The sequence below is a fragment of the Schistocerca serialis genome, chromosome 7 (assembly GCF_023864345.2).
Source record: "Schistocerca serialis cubense isolate TAMUIC-IGC-003099 chromosome 7, iqSchSeri2.2, whole genome shotgun sequence".
NCBI lineage: Eukaryota > Metazoa > Arthropoda > Insecta > Orthoptera > Acrididae > Schistocerca > Schistocerca serialis.
The window spans coordinates 389058390-389078080 of record NC_064644.1 but is presented as its reverse complement, the minus strand read 5'-3'; the positions used below and the strand labels follow the sequence as shown (position 1 = coordinate 389078080).

General features: G+C 41.9%; 1 protein-coding gene across 1 annotated transcript in view; it reads left to right on the top strand.

Annotated features, from left to right (window-relative positions):
• Positions 1 to 19691, top strand: part of LOC126413118 (uncharacterized) — a 95447-nt gene that overhangs the window by 69531 nt on the left and 6225 nt on the right. The window contains exons 6-7 of the mRNA XM_050083010.1: positions 12283 to 12480; positions 15818 to 15983. Coding sequence (XP_049938967.1) covers positions 12283 to 12480; positions 15818 to 15983 — 364 coding nt within the window. The remainder of the gene's footprint in view (positions 1 to 12282; positions 12481 to 15817; positions 15984 to 19691) is intronic.

Here is a 19691-nt window from a genome sequence, read left to right as displayed (position 1 = left end):
CTAGAAACCAGTTATTCCCCGTTTATCAATCCATTTTTACGCGTTTCGGCTTTAGCAATCATCAGAATCCTGGTTCAAACGAAAACCAGAGGATTATATAGTTACATAGTTGACTTGCAACGAACATGAGCAGTATGTAATTAACATGTTGGCCGGTCGGAGTGGCCGAGCGGTTCTAGGCACTACAGTCTGGAACCACGCGACCGCTACGGTCGCAGGTTCGAATCCTGCCTCGGGCATGGATGTGTGTGATGTACTCAGGTTAGTTAGGTTTAGGTAGTTCTAAGTTCTAGGGGACTGATGACCTCAGAAGTTAAGTCCCATAGTGCTCAGAGCCATTGTTTTAATTAACATGTTGAACACGGAGCCGATGTTACTGTACTTTCGGTTGAGGTGGTGGTCTCGCGAGCTAGGGACCATTTGACGTGTGTCGACTTGGTGAATAAACGAGCATGTAATGCTGCGCCTGCCGGAGCAGCAACCCATCCGACGGTCAGGCCGTGTTTGCCACCTACCGCACAGGCGTTCAAAGGAAAATTTTGTTCGCAGCTGCCGCCGAGCTGAGTAAGTAAAAAGTGGTTCAAATGGTTTTAAGCACTGTGGGACTTAACATCTGAGGTAATTGGTAGACTTAGAACTGCGTAAACCTAACTAACCTAAGGACATCACACACATCCATGCCCTAGGCAGGATTCGAACCTGCAACCGTAGCATCCACGTGGTTCCGGACTGAAGTGCCTAGAATCGCTCGACCACAATGGCCGGCGCTGAGTTAGTAAGCACAGTGTATGTACACTACTTGACGGTAGTTAAGTTTGTGTATAAATGGTTGTTATCCGGTAAGAAATAGAGCTGCGCTCTACCGAAATTAAGAGTTCAGTAGTTTTGGTACAGTACATAAATGACGAACATAATTTTAGAATTGGTAGCATTTGTACGGAAACGAACATAAATGAATGTATGAAAGAGAAACTCGGAAGTCGACGCCTTCTGTTGGTCTTTTGTTTCTTTGTTTTGCACATAATTAGAACCGCACGTCGTTCAGTATTATTCCATTGTGTATTTTGTATCCTTAAACATATAAATTGAATTTTATAAGTAATAAAAATTAGTTGATCGCGTGACCTTGGCGCTTTTATGTAACCAAAACAATTACTTTTGATGCAAGTAGAGTTTACATGCACAAACATAAAATATCTGTACAATGTTGTTATTTTGTGCTCAATAGAACGTTCTTCATAATGATCGCATGCAATCGTTTCCTGTCATTATTGATAAATTTGAAGTTGTTTACGAATAACAGAAACGTGTTTTATTAAGGTCGGCGAAGTACTGAAATGACGTTTGTTACGTTTTGGTTTCGCGTTTTTTTTTTAATTCTTTTTTTCTTTAAATATAGCGTTTTCTAGCCCTAAATGATAAATTTATATATTTTTTTTATTTTTACTACAACATCCCTTTGTTTCGTCTTACATATCAGCAGTTTTCCAGTAAAGCCAGATTTAAAAACTGACAGTTTCAATTTAGCTATAAATACTGTTTATTTTCAAATAATACACACAGGAGGATAAATGCACAGAACAATAATGTTCCGTAGGTTACGCGGCCCTCACGCAGTTTCTAGACGCTTCGCCGTTCCCAGTTTCTGCGGGAAACTAGTAAGACGTTGATCTCATACGCAGACAATGCGATCGAAATGAAGTAACATCCGACAGTTATGTAAGGTACCTAAGGTACAGGTAACGCGGTTACGATCCTAACTGAGCAAGGCTCCTAGGAAAATTACAGTAGTCTACGCTTACTTACGATAGTCGACGGTAGCTTCCTATAGTTTTACAGGTGTAGTAAGAAGACGAGCTCCAAGAGACAATCAGTTAGAGAAAGCCACAGTTATGTAAAGAGTGGTTAGTTTCACAAAGCTTTGTTGCATATTGTACAAAAATGTCACGAGGAGAAGACAGTGATCCATCGAGTGCGTTATTTATACCATGTAAATGTCGCCGCGCAATGCGACTCCCATCACACGACAGTGATAATTCGTCTGACGCTTCACTAAGGATTTGACTCTCCAGGGAACCAGCCAAACACTGTGCGTTTTACGAGTGTCCACGATGCCTAGTTAGTGATGAAAATGAGCAAAACCGTAATAAAGTCGAAGATTTTTGTGGACTATTTGTCGCAGATTAAGTACTTGAACACGTCAGTGAACACACGCGTTCTTATGCTACACAAACGACAAAGGTTTGCAAATGTTTGAATTAATGGGTGGCAACAAAAAGGAACGAAGTAAAGCGGTTTGTTTGGATTGATTTTGTGGACGGGATTGGTGAAACTTCCTTCCATACATCCATATTGCTTAATTCAAACATTCTCACGAGTGGTAACGAGCAGCTATCGTTCGGAAATTCTGTTGAGAATCCTGCATCTCGCAGGCAATACTAAAGTTGATGCATTCAGATCGCTCTCAAAGTTCATTCATTATCGACGAACTGAACAAAAATTTTAAAAAATACTATGAATCGAAGGGTCTCTAATACCGTTCCGAGGACGAATTATATTCAGGCAATATTTGAGACAAAAGAGCCGCAAGTACGACATTAATATGTTTAAACTGTACTACGATAAAGGATACTGCTACAGTTTTCGAATTCACACTGACAAATTATTTGAAAATAGCACAAATTTTTTTGGTACCCTTTGACTAAATCGCAAAGGAATTCCCAAAGAAACTGTACTGATGAAACTAAAGCGAGGGTAGTGGAACGCAAAACAGAATATTCAAGCAATTACGGTTCTAAGATGGAAGGACAAAAGACACAGTTCGGTTTTTTCCACCAAACATTCGAATGGAAAGCTTGTCTACAAAAAGAGTTGTTTGCCGAAAACCAAAAATCATTACTAAATATAATAAAGGAAAGACTGATATTGACTCGTCTGGTCACATGAGTCCATGTAGCAGTCAATTGAGGTTGATAGTAAAATGGCGTCGAAAGTTAGCAATTGACCGTTTCCGAATACCACTGTTGTGAACGCGTTACATGTACGGAAAGTGTCAGTCACAATCTTTCGGAAACAATTGTCAGATGCGCTCACAAAGCAGTCACATGAAGCAACTGCAGTCAATATCGATACAAGAAGAAGTATACACCAGTTAGTAACAAACGAAGTTAAGGCACATAAAAGTGCGTAATATTGTTCTGAATGTTACGCGACAAACACAAAAACATTCAGCACCAATGCACCTAGAAAATTAACTGATGAGGTTTTTCCCTTGTGCAATGCACAGAAATCTAAGCCCCATATTTGTACTGAATGTTTTAATAAACTTCAATAAAATTACAACATTTCTTTGTAACCTTGACGCTGCCTTCCCAATGCACTGATCTCGTCCAAACGAAGCGTTCATTGACAGTCCCACGGGACTGACGGCGTGCTTAACATGTAGAAATCACGAATTCTCTCAAGCCCAAAGTCATGCGCCGAAATCACTTAACCATCCTCTTGAGACAGCATAATGACTCGAGGATGCTGCCCCACCGTCTTTTTAAATACCTTTACAGTTAGAAGTGATACATACACAGTCAAAGTCACTTCCTAGTCTTACACAGTGCTTGCGTGTAAAAATTCTGGAAAAACCTGTCCTACTCTTATGCTTTTTCGGATCATCGTATGGAAAGCGTCAGTACTCCGAAAGTACTAACAAGGGGAGGCCGCCAATTGTGAAATTCAGATTCGATTCATACTGCGCATAAGAAAAGCTCATGGCCAGAGGTGTAATGTGGCAAAGCACAAAGATGCACTTCTCAGCCGTTGTCGAGAAAATCGACAGTTAAAAGAAACCGTTGCCGTGAAATACTCTCTACGATTAATAATTTTCTACAGCATCGTGGCGCAGCGGTAAGCGCTCGGGTTCGTAATCCGAAGGTCGCCGGATCGAATCTCGCGCCATGTAACCTTTTTTTGTATTTGTTTTTTGTAATTCAAATATATATATATATATATATATATATATATATATATATATATATATATATATATATATATATATATATATATAATTCCCGGCAATCAGCTGCAACAATTATGCATATAATAAGTTGTTGAAAGTCGTTTGTCGTGCAAAAACTGGCGACTTCGAACATCATTATGTTTTCCGCAAACAAAGTTCTATTTCACAAATGTTATTAATTGTCTCCATAATGTTAACCACGTATAGTTAACGGAAGACGTAGAAATGGTATTCCGAAACGAATACGTGTAGCGTAAGTCAAACGTTCGAATTAGAATAGAGACCCCACGAACACAAATTTGCTGCGGCATGTATGAAACATAAACTCCGTTACTCGCTCGTTACACTTGAAGAACAGATGTTGAATGGGCCGAAACGAGCCGCCGCATAACAGCGTAGTTCCCTGCTAACTTCGAAAGAAGGTAGATGCGGTGCCTAGCGCAACTTATAACATCGTCGAAAATCAGTGCGAACGGGAGAGCTTTGGTACATCCTGTTAAAAAAACGGAAAAATGGAGGCGGTACAATTGGAGAGCCATCCGCCTTCACCGACATGCGTAAGCAATTCATTAATAGTTATATATATATATATATATATATATATATATATATATATATATATATATATATATATATATATATATTTGAATTACAAAAAACTAATAATAAAAAAAATGCATGGTGCGAGATTCGATCCGGCGACCTTCGGATTACGAACCCGAGCGCTTACCGCTGCGCCATGACGCTGTAGAAAATTATTAATCGTAGAGAGTATTTCACCGCAATGGTTTCTTTTAACTGTCGATTTTCTCGACAACGGCTGAGAAGTGCATCTTGGTGCTTTGCCACATTACACCTCTGGCCATGAGCTTTTCTTATGCGCAGTATGAATCGAATCTGAATTTCACAATTGGCGGCCTCCCCTTGTAAGTTAAATCCGGAATGAACATTTTCTGCGGTGCGTTCATTTGCGTGCACTGCCCATAAAGCGGTTCACTAGCGACTCACACTTTTGAGAGCGCCAACACATTAGCTGGCACACTATACACTGAACATACGCTTCCGTGCTCGTTAGTCACGTTAGATGCACTCACTTTTGCAAATGAATGAAGATCTACGAAACGTAACAGGGGAAACTAACTCATAAAGTGCTGTCCTCCATTACCATACACACCCATAGGCAGATGTGGACTCTGACCATAATTTACTGTTTGCACATTGCAGAGTAAAAGAGAATAAATTGTAGAAAAGCAGGAATTTAAAGAGATAGGATATGGATAATCTGAATCAGCAGATATTACTTAGAGCTTCAAAGGAAGCATTAGGCTGCAATAAGAGTATGAAAAGTAATAGAAGAAGAATGGATAGCTTTGAGAGATGAAACGAGGAAGACAACAGATGATCAAACTGGAATAAAGACAAGGCCCAGCAGAAATCGTTGGATAACGCACGAAATATTGACTCTGACTGACGGATGGAGAAAATATCAAAATGCTGCAAATGAAGCAGTCAGAAGAGAATACAGGCGTCTAAAAATCCTCTCCTGTTCTTTCAAGTGCTTCTTCATTCGTCATTCTCTGTCTCTTTCACATTTAGCGTTTTTTTTCCACAACCACGTTTCAAAACTATCCAAGTATTTTTCGACTTCCTCTTTAACTTTCAGTGAGTCACGACCATACAGTACTACATTCCAGATAAAACACACTACTCAACTAGAAATGATATGTCTGGGATTTAATGAATCTAGCGGAACAGTTTTTGGGGTGCCAAGCGGTATGTCAAGACTCTGTCTTAGTATACAAGTGGAGTGGAAACATCTCCAAAATAAATAGCTCCATAGTGATACGATATCGTGCTAGATAGCTAGTAGCCAAAAAAATTTCTGCGGAGTAGAGAAATTAAAGGACTGCTAAAGTTGTAGATATAACTGAGAAAAATTTGCGTTCGAGAGAAGTATGAGAATAAAAGAACTACTCCAAAAGTGTAAGGAAAGTACATCTAAACTTGATTACGCTGTAGACCGGATTTTAGAAGGGAAAAGGGGTTCTCTTTGTTACAGCTACTTCCCTACTGTTACAACCTAAAGAGAGTTAAACCGGAGAGAATTGTAAAAGACGTTTATATACTGCCTTAAAGCTGTATGAAAGGAGGCTATTTCAAGAGTTATGGTTTACTACACTATTTAGACCGTGTACTGTGCTCAAAAGAAGCAGCTGTGAAGAATAATATGTTTATTTTAATGACTTATCAGGGAAGTGTGAGAATAAAAGAACTACTACAAAACTTTAAGAAAATAAAACTAAGCTTAATTACACTGTAGACCGGGTTTTAGAAGGAAAAAGGGATTCTCTTTGTTACTGTTCCTTAGCTACTGTTACAAGCTAAATAGAGTTAAGCCGAAGAGAAAAGTGTTGAAATAAACTGGAGGAAGTAATATTAATTATTGCCGAAGACATTTATATACTACCGGAAAGCTGTATGACAGAAGACTATTTCAAAATGTATGGTTTACTACACTATTTAGACCGTGTACTGTGCTCAAAAGAAGCAGCTATGAAGAACAATACGTTTATTTTAATGATTTATCAGCATGCGACATTTATGCTTGTATTTGCTCAGCGTAAATATGACGGGCAATCAAAATTATCCTTTCGAAATTCGTACAGTCCAGAGTCGGTACGCCAATTAGGCAAAATCGCCGTGAGCATTGAGGCAACCGTCACAACGACACAGCCCGTTGAAGATACTCGTTTGGTGGAACACCGTGTTCTGCTGCGTGAAGAAGTCCGTAAGTACCTGCTCCACATCCTTGTCCGACAGGAATTGTCGACCATTCGAGGCCTCTTTTACAGGACTGAATGCGCTATAGGCTGGGTGCACGAGTGTTGGCATAACTTCTGCGATAAGACATTTGCAAAATGGGGCCACAGGACGCCCTGTCACAGGATTGCGCAACGTTTCACTTTAATTGCACATCGTAATTTCATCAGGGTTGTGCAGTACCGTTCCCCACTGATGGAGACACCAGATGCCTCGAAATGGATGAGACTGGTCTGCCAGACCGACTGGCGTCTCGTATCGAACCGTGACGAGCACGGAACTTGGAGCGACAAAAGCGGTGGTTTCGAGCAGGCATGCTGCCCCATACACATTCCTCATTCTCCGATTATGTCTGCCGTTGTTTATCCTTCGACAGCCAAGAAAATAATAACAGCACGCTGGTCTTGTCTGGATGCAGTCGGTAGTAACGTCGCCATAGTTCAAGTTTCCGCACTTACTGCACACACGTCGTAATGCTACACCAATCCCATGCTTACATGTCGGTGATTATATACCCACGTCCTAGTCGCACTACGTTGCGTATACGCTGTAGTAACGTTATCTAATGGAAACTTTTTGATCGCCATTTGTAATTTTCTAAAGAGGGCGTTAATACTATAAATTCTTACTTCTTCAATCGTTGCCATTCTTTTGAATATGAGGCGCATTTCGTTTGCAACTTTTCTATACTGCCAATGCGTTAAGCTTTCGATTTAAATACGTCGCACATTCACTATCGTTGGATTGATTTTCTCACTTTGTTCTTACTAACAGAAGCTCCACGTAGCTGTCACAGTAGTTGCAGAGCTGCCGGAAGAGAAAAGGCTTCAGGCAACCTCTACTTATACATGTTGCAGTGTCCTGGATGTCCACGTCATTTTCTGCTCACGGACTAGCCCCTTCTGGCAATGAGATTGGAAAGGAGAATCTTGTTAATAGAATAACTTTAAAATTAACTTAGTTGACTACACTATCTTTGTAAAGAAAGTTTATTACAAGTCAATAATCATCAAAAAAATTATTGGCTTTAAACAATATTGGCAACGGAAGTTTACAGTTCAGTGATTATGTGGCCCTTAAGCAATTCAAGGCGGCGAATTCAAAAAGAAATTTTTTTATTTTAAAATCAGAAATACGAATTTTTGTTCCAAAACCTATGTGAAAGTTTAACACCGTCAGTGCTGTTTTCCAGTCAGTACAATCAAAACTGAAACTCAGTAAGGAATTATCATACTTAAGGAAACACGAAATATTAGTAAAAATAGTTTGTCCACATTGTTCGCCTCCGTTTAGAGTTTTTGGCTGCTATTAGTTCTAATTGCAGTGACAAATCAGCTTTAAATAGATATTTTAAAATTTTCAATATGCACTCGTCACAAGTTCCAATTGTGTTGAGTACTAGCGCCTCCTGTCGAGTAAACTAACCAGTTTGGATGTATTTAAACAGTAAAGAACATTCCTTATGTTTAGAAGCTATAATAATAAAAAGCCCCCTGATGATGCTGAACTGCAGTGAAACATGGCTGGGACAAAAAAACAAAATTGTGTTTTGCTAAAGTCGGATCCCACTCAAAAACATATGTTATTGTTAAAGTAAACGCAGACAAAAGAGCTTCTACATAAAGATGATAATCGAGTTTGTGTAGTAAATCACTAGCTATGCCGTGATGCAACATCCAGAAGATCATGTCAGCTCTCTCGACCTGTATAAAAAAAATTAAATCGCTACATTTGGGCTCATAGACTGGAAACTGCGCAATGTTTAGTAACAGTTTCTTGTAGACAACCACGACAATTGTGTTGTCTATATTTTCAATCAAGCTATTTGATTTAAACCCGAAATTTTCCATAATATAAGTAGTCTGCTTTTTTGTTTCGCTCTGTTTCCTCATAGAAAAGATTTTTTTATCGTCATCAGTCTTCTGACTGGTTTGATGCGGCCCGCCTCTAATTCCTCTCCTGTACCAAACTCTTCATCTCAGAGTAGCACTTGCAACCTACGCCCCCAATTATTTGCTGGATGTATTCCAATCTCTGTCTCCCTCTACAGTTTTTGCCCGCTAGAGCTCCCTCCAGTATCTTGGAAGTCATTTCCTCATGTCTTAACAACGTCCTATCATCCTTTCCCTTCTTCTTATCAGTGTTTTCCAAGTACTCCTTTCCTCTCCGATTCTGCACAGAACCTCCTCATTCCTTACCTCATCAGTCCATCTAATTTCCAACATTCGTCTGTAGCACATCTCAAATGCTTCGATTCTCTTCTGTTCCGGTTTTCCCAAAGTCCATGTTTCACTGCCATACAATGCTGTACTCCAGACGTACATTCTCAGAAATTTCTTCCTCAAATTAAGGCCGATGTTTGATATTAGTAGACTTCTCTTGGCCAGGAATGCCCTTTTTACCATTCCTTGTCTGCTTTTGATATCCTTCTTGCTCCATCCCTCATTGGTTATTCTACTCCTTAGGCAGTAGAATTCCTTAACTCAATCTACTTCGTGACATCAAACCTGATGTTAACTTTCTCGCTGTTCTCATTTCTACTACTTCTCGTTACCTTAGTCTTTCTTCGATTTACTCTCAATCCATATACAGTACTCATTACACTGTCCACTCCATTCAGCAGGTCATGTAGTTCTTCTTCACTTTCACTCAGGATAGCAATGTCATCAGCGAATCGTATCACTGATGTCCTCTCACCTTGAATTTTAATTCCACTCAACCTTTCTTTTATTTCCGTCATTGCTCCCTCGATGCACAGATTGAACAGTAGGGGCGAAAGGCTACATCCTTGTCTTACACCCTTTTTAATGCGAGCACTTCGTTCTTGGTCGTCCACTCGTACTATTCCCTCTTGGCTGTTGTACATATTGTATATGACCCATCTCTCCCTATAGCTTACCCCTATTTTTCTCAGAATTTCGAACATCTTGCACCATATTACACAGTTCAACGCTTTTTCCAGGTCGAGAAATCCTAAGAACATGTCTTGATTTTTCTTTGGTCTTGCTTCCATTATTAACCGCAACGTCAGAATTGCCTCTCTCGTGCCTTTACCTTTCCTAAAGCCAAACTGAGCGTCATACATTCTTGTAAGCAACTTGGATGCATGAACTGTTAAGCTGATTGTGAAGTAATTCTCGCACTCGTCAGCTCTTGCCGTCTTCGGAATTGTGTGGATGATGTTTCTCCGAAAGTCAGATGGTATGTCGTTTTGTTGCCACTTACCCCAATGACTTTAGAAATTGTGATGGAATGTTGTCTATCCTTTCTGCATTATTTGATCTTAAGTCCTCCAAAGCTCTTTTAAATTATGATTCTCATACTGACTCCCCTATCTCTTCTAAATCGACTCCTGTTTCTTCTTCTATCACATCAGACAAATCTTGCCCCTCATTGAGGCTTTCAATGTATTCTTCTCACTTATCTGCTCTCTTCTCTGCATTTAACAGTGGCATTCCCGTTACACTCTTAATGCTATCACACTTGCATTTAATGTCACCGAAGGTTGTTTTGACTTTCTTGTATACTGAGTCTGGCCTTCCGACATTCATTTCTTTTTCGATGTCTTCACATTTTTCCTGCAGCCATTTCGTCTTAGCCGGCCGTGGTGGCCGAGCGGTTCTAGGCGCTACAGTCTGGAACCGCGTGACCGCTACGATCGCAGGGTCGAATCCTGCCTCGGGCATAGATGTGTGACGTCCTTAGGTTAGTTAGGTTTAAGTAGTTCTAAGTTCTAGGGGACCTCAGCTTTAAGTCCCACAGTGCTCTGAGCCATTTCGTCTTAGCTTCCTTGCACTTCCTATTTATTTCATTCCTCAGCCACTTTTATTTCTGTATTCCTGAGTTTCCCGGAACATTTTTGTACTTCCTCCTTTCATCGATCAGTTGAAGCATTTCTTCTGTTACCCATGGTTTCTTCGCAGGTACCTTCTTTGTACCTGTGTTTTCCTTCCCAGCTTCTGTTATCGCCCTTTTTAGAGATGTTCAATCCTCTTCAACTGCACTGTCTACTGAGCTACTCCTTATTGCTGTATCTATAGCCTTAGAGAATTTCAAGCGTATCTCGTCATTCCTTAGTACTTCAGTATCCCACTTCTTTGCGTATTGATTCTTCCTGATTAATGTCTACTTCTGGGTACGCCTTACAATGCAGTATCTGATTCCGGAATCTCTGTCTGACCATGATGTAATCTAACTGAAATGTTCCCGTACCACCCGGCCTTTTCCAAGTATACCTCCTCCTCTTGTGATTTTTGAACAGAGTGTTCGCCATTACTAGTTGAAATTTATTACAGGACTCAGTTAGTCTTTCTCCTGTCTCATTCCTTCTCCCAAGCCATAGTCTCCTGTAAGCTTTTCTTCTACTGCCCCTACAACTGTATTCCAGTACCCCATGACTGTTAGATTTCCGTCTCCCTTTACGTACTGTATTATCTTTTCAATATCCTTATAGACCTTCTCTATCTCTTCATCTACAGCTTGCGACGTCGGCATGTATACCTGAACTATCGTTGTCGGTGTTGGTTTGCTGTCGATTCTGATAAGAAAAACCCATCTCTGAACTGTTCACTGTAACAGACTCTCTGCCCTACCTTCCTATTCATAACGAATCTTAATCCCGTTATACCATTTTCTGCTGCTGTTGATGTTGCCCTATACTCATCTGACCCCACTATATCTAGATTGAGCCTCTGCATTTCCCTTTTCAGATTTTCTAGTTTGCCTAGCATGTTCAAGTTTCTGATACTCCACGCCCCGACTCTTACAACGGTATCCTTTCGTTGATTATTCAGTCTTTTTTCTCATGGTCACCTCCCCCTTAGTAGTCCTCTCCCAGAGATTCGAATGGGGGACTATTCCGGAATCTTTTGCCAATGGAGAGATCATCATGACATTTCTTCAATTACAGCTGCGCGGCGCGATTCGAACCTAGGACCGAAAACGTTTTTATTATGAATCGAAAACGCTACCCATAGACCACGGGTGCAAATCGGTACAGAAGATATAACAAGTCAAATGTGTCAATGCATGATCGATACACCATGATATTATCCCGCTGTATGCTTCCTGAATTGCTAATAGTTTCACACATCTTGAAGTCTTAGACATGATTAAGAAGTAAAAGGGGATAGGAATTACCGGACTTCAGGGTGTTTCGAACACGTCATAAAGCATGATTCAAAGTGGTAAGTATATTCATTTCTCCGATCATTGAATTATTGCACTCAGCCATTTTTGACAAGGTCTTGCAGCTTGTTCAGTCAAGCATGGCAAGGTGAAAGTATCCATTTCGCAACTGGCAGTGTGTTGGCAGTGCCACGATAAACAGCCTGCTGCGTGTCACGAGGATATCTCTAACAAATTTTCTATGTCTTGGACTCAGAGCAGAGTATTAATTTTGAAGGTAGACTCTGTGCGTGCGTAAGATTTGTAACTGACTGCTCTGTCTGCAGGTACTGGACTTGCAGACTGGAAAGTGTCTCGGTCCAGGAGTCGATGGGGAGCTGTGCTTCAAAGGACCGACTATCATAGACGAATTCGTGGACAAGGATGGCTGGATCCACACTGGAGACGTGGGTCACTACGACACCGATGGAAACTTCTACGTCGTTGACAGAATAAAAGAACTCGTCAAATACCGCGGTGTCCACGTGAGTTATAGGAGTTACGTCAATGTTCTTGGATATAAAACTCCTCCCTATCCACTGCTATGCACATTACGTTTAGTCATTGTGAGTTATTACTGCGCCATTTTACTATTGCTATTGATAAAATTGGACTCCACTGCTAGTCTTTACTTCGGCGTAAAATCTATTTTATAAGAGACAAACGAACTTCATTCAAATACATTGAAACTTGAAAAATTTTCATGGTTTTGAGCTAGTTTCTACTAGAAGACTTGTTCTAGAATGCTTCTAATATAGCTTGTATGAATAAATATCTTTATGCATTGCTTCCAAATGTCAGTGCTTGCTACATTCTTAATGCCAACGCGATACAGTTTATTGGTTCTCTTCTACTGTCAAACTGTTTCTCTGATCAAAGATGCAAGCAGGTCAGTTGCGCTTGCCTTGTGACGTCTGACGTCGGCGAGTGATGCTGCAGTCTCTGGTTCTGCTGTCCCTTCTCTATCCAATATGGCCGCTTCTACCTCCCAAATCCTACGAAAATCGCCGTTAAGATTGTAAATGGCTGATAAATGATTGATGATAGGAGAAATTTGGCTGATATATTCAGTATAATTTATGGGAGGATGTTCAGTTGGGCCGGCCGCTGTGAGCGAGCGGTTCTAGGCGCTTCATTCCAGAACCGCGCTGCTGCTACGGTCGCAGGTTCGAATCCTGCCTCGGGCATGGATATGTGTGATGTCCTTAGGTTAGTTAGGTTTAAGTGGTTCTAAGTTCTGGGGGACTGATGACCTCCGATGTTAAGTCCCATAGTGCTTAGAGCCATTTGACCCATTTTTGTCCAGTTGGGCTGGAATACAAATTCACACAAACACTTGTTTCAAAGGAAGGAAGGAAGATTAGAATTTAACGTCCCGTCGACTGCGCGAACATTAAATACGGATCACGACCTCTAATTACGGAAGGATGGGGAAACAAATCGGTAATGATCTTTTCAAAAGAAACATCCCGGAACTGACAGGAGTTATTTAGGGAAATCACGAAAATCTATATCTGGATGGCAGCACGGGGTTTTGAACCACAGTCCTCCAGAATGCGAGTGCCACATGTTTCACTCAGCTTGTATTTGTACTAATGGATGTTGTTTACTCATTACAAATCAAAAGGAAGGGAGATTGGGTTTAATGTCCTATCGACATCGAGGTCGTTAGACACGGGGCACAAGCTCCGATTTTGCCCTTTCAAGGGAACCTTCCCAGCATTTATCTAGAGCGGTTTTGGGAAATTACGGAAAATAAGAATCTGGATAGCCGGACGCGGGTTTGAACCGACGTCCTCCGAATGCTAGTGCGCTGTGCTAACCACTTTCACTACGAACCACACTAAATTCGACGTATTACGCCCTTACAGTTTATCTTCTGCCAGATGTATTTTCTTCTACAACACGGTATGTATAAACGCTCTTTTAAATAACATTTTCATTGTTTAATATCAACACACCAGATAGTAACGCTCTTTGACAATTCATTTTAAATGTTACCTTACAAACAAAGTAGCCTGACTTTAAATAATGTTCCACACAGGTGATAAATTTTTAACGTCGTCCTTAGTATCTTTACGTATCTCTAGCTCAACATATCATCACCACATCTAAGAAACGCCATTAATCCTCTATCAGGCGACACCGTCCTTCAACTCTCTGCGTCCACTTAAAACCAACATTCCTCATATAAATAATTATTAGGGTCCCTTACTGTAACATTTTGTGGCTCTCTCGTGAACTGAACCACTAATCAGTCCAATAAACACCATTACATGTTTGCCTACACACTACTGTCCTTCAGCTGTCTCACTCCCTGCTTTTTTTTTAAAAAAAACTATATACATTTATATTTATTTCTCTAGGTCTAAAACTCAAATTTTAAAAACATGTAAATGAAAATATTTACACATGCATATAAAATTATCATATTTCAGATAACGTAAACGTATTTGAAATGAGGTTCTTCAGTTTCCCCTGGTCTGATTGAAGAGTTCACGGGTTCTTAGTGGCACTGTGGATAACTTACTATGCAAACAACTTGGCGTTTAATATCTTGGTTCAAATGGCTCTGAGCACTATGCTACTTAACTTCTGAGGTCATCAGTCGCCTAGAACTTAGAACTACTTAAACCTAACTAACCTAAGGACATCACACATATCCATGCCCGAGGCAGGATTCGAACCTGCGACCGTAGCGGTCGCTCGGTTCCAGACTGCAGCGCCTAGAACCGCACGGCCACTCCGGCCGGCGTTTAATATCTTGTTTATTTGGGTAACTTTCATTGTCACGACTAGAAATGTGGAAACTGGAAATTTGTGGTAAGGGACCAAACTACTTAGGTCATCGATCCCTAAGCTTACACAATATTTAATCTAACTTACACTAAGGACGACACACACACAACCATGACCGAGGGAGGACTCGAACCTCCGACGGGGGGAGCCGCGCGGGCGGTGACAAGACGCCCCAGGTAGTCCGCTGATAGGCTTGGGTTGCCCTGAAACTCTCTCTAAGGCTTCATCTATGACGAAAGTCAACAATTTTTCAAACGTAGCTTCCACGCGTTTAATAACAGTAAACACATATTTACACAGGAGGTGGTCTGTTAATATTACAGACTCTAGCTAGAGTATCCGTACGTGGTCTCTTTGGGATTTGGAAGTTAATGATACCCAGCAGACCGCCCGAAGGCCTGAAGTGTTTGAAATTAATGTAGGCTCCATAGGCGTTCCACTAGAAGATAGAGAAATACGGATCAATCCAGACAGAGCCCTCCTTTCCTGGATGAAGCTTATTTAATTGAAGTGTGACAGCTTCCTGAGAAGTTGTCCGCTAACGGCTGTTCCGACTCAACAGCCATCCGTCTCATCGGAGTGCAGCACACATTAAGACGGAGTTTTTAGAAGTTCCCAGGCAGTGTAGCAAGGATTCCCATTCCCTGTGCCACACGACGCTCTACTGTTGCAATGCACGGTGGTCGTCGAAGCACAACTAGAGCTCCGGGGAGAGTGGAAGCTACCACCAGACCCCGGCTCAAAAAACCCAGCTCTACCAAACCTGTACCCAGCGAACGTAGGCTGCGGTGTCTGAGCTGCTCGCCTTTTGGCACGATATAAGAGACATGTGCTGCTCATCCAGTGCCACGGGAGCGGCGAGCATTTTGCGACCTCCTCCCCCCTCCCCACCCTTAACATCCCTCCTCCTGCCCATACTGTTTCCTTGTTCACAAACTGAATTTCGCAGAGCTTCTTGTGAACTGCACACTGTACGTATTTTGCGGCGGCATGCAGGGGAGTGACTGCTGACTGTTCCGGCAGGTGTCGCCGTCTGAGATTGAGGCATGGCTGCTGGGACACCCGCAGGTGTCGGAGGCAGTGGTGTTGGGCATACCGCACGATGAAGACCAGGAGCACCCAGCCGCCTTCGTCGTCCTGACCCCAGGCGCCACCGTCACTCCTGACGAGCTCAAGCAACTGGTCAAAGGTGAGGACACATATAGCACTAAGCACTAAAATAATGGTATCACTGAATACATATAGAAGAAGCAAGTCTTAAACATGGCTGCGGAACAGCAACTGTGTAACTCAGAACAGATTGAAAAATCAGCCATCCAGTTGTGAATAAACGTTTATTATCCCTTGGCCATAGTTTAGATATTTGTAAAAGTATCTTCTAAAGAAGTATTGGCTCTAAGATGATCTTTTGTAAGCAGAACACCTTCTACACACTAAATTTATGTTACTTATTAATAGGCTTATAAAGGACCCGCCAGGGTAGCCGAGAGTGCTAATGCGCTGCTTCCTGGACTGGGGTAGGCGCGCCATTCCTGAATCGAATCCGCATGGCGGATTAACGACGAGGGCCGGTATGCCGGTCAGCCTGGATGTAGTTTTTCGGTGGTTTTCCACATCTCACTTTGTGAATGCCGGGCTGGTCCCCACGTTCCACTCAGTTACACGACTCACACGATCGCACTATTTCATGGCTTCCACTAGACGCAGACAGCTGGGGTCCACTACTTACATCGCGGAGGATTCGGGGTGGCGGCAGGAAGGGCATCTGACCACCCTCTGCAACTAACACTGCCAAATCCGTAATAACAAGGCCGACCCCGCGTTGGCGCGGGACGAGGCCCAAAGAAAGAAAGAAAAAAAAGCCTTGTAGAGGAATTTTCATACTCACTTTATTACAAAATGCTGTTTTTCAACACAACCAGCTGCCAGTTCTTAGCGCATCTATTTAGCGTCCTCTACAGCCCAATTTTTCCTAGTCGCCTGAGTCTGTATATTTGTAGTAGTTGGCCTTAGTCTCTGGCATAAATTACAAGTAACTTACGCAAATATTTTATCTTGTGACGCCTATTACGTTTATATGTTGACAAGAGCCTCTACCTGCGGGCGTTTACTAATGAGCAGTCTTTCTGAAGTACGATATATGTAGTCTGGAGCTATCTAAAGCCATGGCTTGCAATAACTCCTGTTTCACCAATTTCGTTTATGACAAGAGAACTCGGCTTCATGTAATCTATTGCTGCACCATGTGATCTAATAAGTGATTACGCTTACTTCACAAATATTTTTCTATTAATATATTATTAAGTTTGTAAAAAAAAAATATTTTGGAACTGGTGTATACATTTTTAGGGCTAATATTTCTGAAGAAGATATTTTTACAAATATCGAAATCATGGTCAATGGATACTAAACCTTTATTTGCAACTGATATGCTGATTTTTCAGTCCATTCTGAAAAAGAAAGTGTTGCACCCCTGCTTATCAGCAGGTGTGTGTGAGTGTGTGTGTGCGTGCGTGCGTGCGCGCGCGCGCGCGCGCGTTTGTGTGTGTGTGTGTGTGTGTGTGTGTGTGTGTGTGTGTGTGTGTGTGTGTGTGTTGGTAGGACTTAGACTCAAGGAATTTGTGAAAGAATAAGCTTTATGAAATACAAAACTAAATCATTTTGCTGTGAAATAAACACCAAACGTTAACCAAAGTATAGGCGGCCCAAAAGTGCCCATCTTTGCACGCCTGTCGATCGATGGCATAAAATACCCTGCTGCTGTATGCAGCACATTGTAACTTGGCCTGTTGTCCACAAGATGGGTAAAATGTTGCTGCTCAAGCCTGGCCGTCCTATGATCATCCAGTCTTTCAGGCGGATTTCTGCGAAGAGTTGTTGCAACTTTATACTGGTTCCAAGCATTTTCAGTCGGTTTCCTGTCAGTATCGGTTGCAGCTGGTTTCACCGTTCTGGGTGAAGGTATTCAGGAGGTTGGGTGCGGTACTCTTGTGCATTTTCATCAGGGCTGTAGTAATTTATAGTGAGATACAAGTTGTGAACCGATACTACACAGCCCGATAAGCACCCTCGACAGTGAAGCTGGGCGTCGGATGTAATACCAGTCCAATAACTGACATACCTTCGTGGTGACCCTGTGTGATTGCGTACCTGAGATGTGCATTGATGCCTGCCCCCCCCCCCCCCCCTCCACACTCTTTTATGATGGTCATCTGACGCTACAAATATCCTGTACTTTTTGATGAGGACCACCCGATGCCACTGATACAGATTTCATTCCATCCATTCCCATTCCCTCATTATTTGTGCACTACGGGACTGGGACTTTTGCACTTTTTTTCGTAACGGGGGCGCACAAGGGCCAAAATGAACGTGTGCAGACGCTTGTGAATTGTCTGGGCCGACAACAGCCTTCCCATTTGCGCAATTATGTTTTATTCTTCTCAGGATCCTTAAGAGCCAGTTGGTGCTCTTGGCAGAGAACGATCAATACGTTACAGGTCTTGAGATGTCTGACGATTGCGGTGTAATGATGTAGTGGCTCCTGTGTGGTGTACTTCAGCTCACTGGGCAACTTCCAGTGCTGACAGCTCTTCTTGCCGCAAAGAAGCAACGTATCTAAGCTTCAAAACACCGTTAGATGCATGAGGAAAGACTGAAGAACGTACTCAAGACGGATTGTCCAGGTAACGATTAAGATAATTATGCAGTCTACTAAACCTTACTGACAATGGAGGTCTACTTTCACCTCCAACACGTATGTGGATGTACTGGATTTCCTACTGTCGAAACGGTATTGTTACTGACGTTGTCGATAAACAAAACACAGACTATGACTAGTAATGGGCTTGTTCATTGTTGTATAAAATCCAAACATAGCAGCAAGATATGTTTTTGACTATGCGCTGATAAGATCACACTGTTTCACTACAGGAGATTGTATCAAGGGATAGGAGAAAGCACTTTCGCATCTTCATACAAACTCCGAACGCCAAATTGAAGTGCGTGTCAGACGTTACAGCGTATCAATATTAGTGAATTTCTGTGTTATTCCATTCGCGTCCTTAGCGAGGGAAAAATTTCTGTCAGAATGCTCCGTATGCACTCGGTGTCAGCTCAGATTTCCAAATTACCAGACACAAACAGCTGTTGTAAATGTACACACTTTTAGCTGAGAAACACTATGTCAGTGGCGTGTGTTTCTGGTCCGTGGTAAAGAAATCCACTCCCCCGTCCCCCTCAAACAATCAGGTCGAAATGGTTTTCATCGCTCCAGTGGACTGGAAGAAATGTGTAGAAGTAGCGGAGACAATAGTTTTGGAGAAGAATAAATCTTAACTTCTGTATTATTAGTACATATTCTCTGTCGATATACTGAATTTTGGGACTTGCCCACACAGCTATGTCAACAGTGGAAAGCCAATTATGACGATACGAACGTAAGGACAACACAACAACCATTCCGTGAGTGGCAAAATCTCCAACCCAGCCAGCAATCAAACCTGGGCTCCTTCACTTAGCAATCCACCGCTCTGACTGCACAACCGATGCAGACGTTCCCTGTCACATCCCTGTTGGCCCAGTGGGCTAGTGGAAAGGTGCGCGACAGGACAATCGAGAAGTCGTGGGATCCAATATCGGTCGAACTGGATCAATATTCAGTCTCCATTTACTGTAAACTTCACTTTTCAACTATGTGAAGACTCGCCAGGAACGACACATGGTTCGGATTCCATGCTGAATTCGGCGGGTCCTCTTTTCCTGGTAGGCTTACTAGGGTAGTGACGACCAAATATACTTGCACCAGGCCTTGGCAACCATACTGTGATAAGGGATTATAAAGTGAACCATACGGTGTTGTCATTGTGGTATTCAGTTCGAAGACTGGTCTGATGCA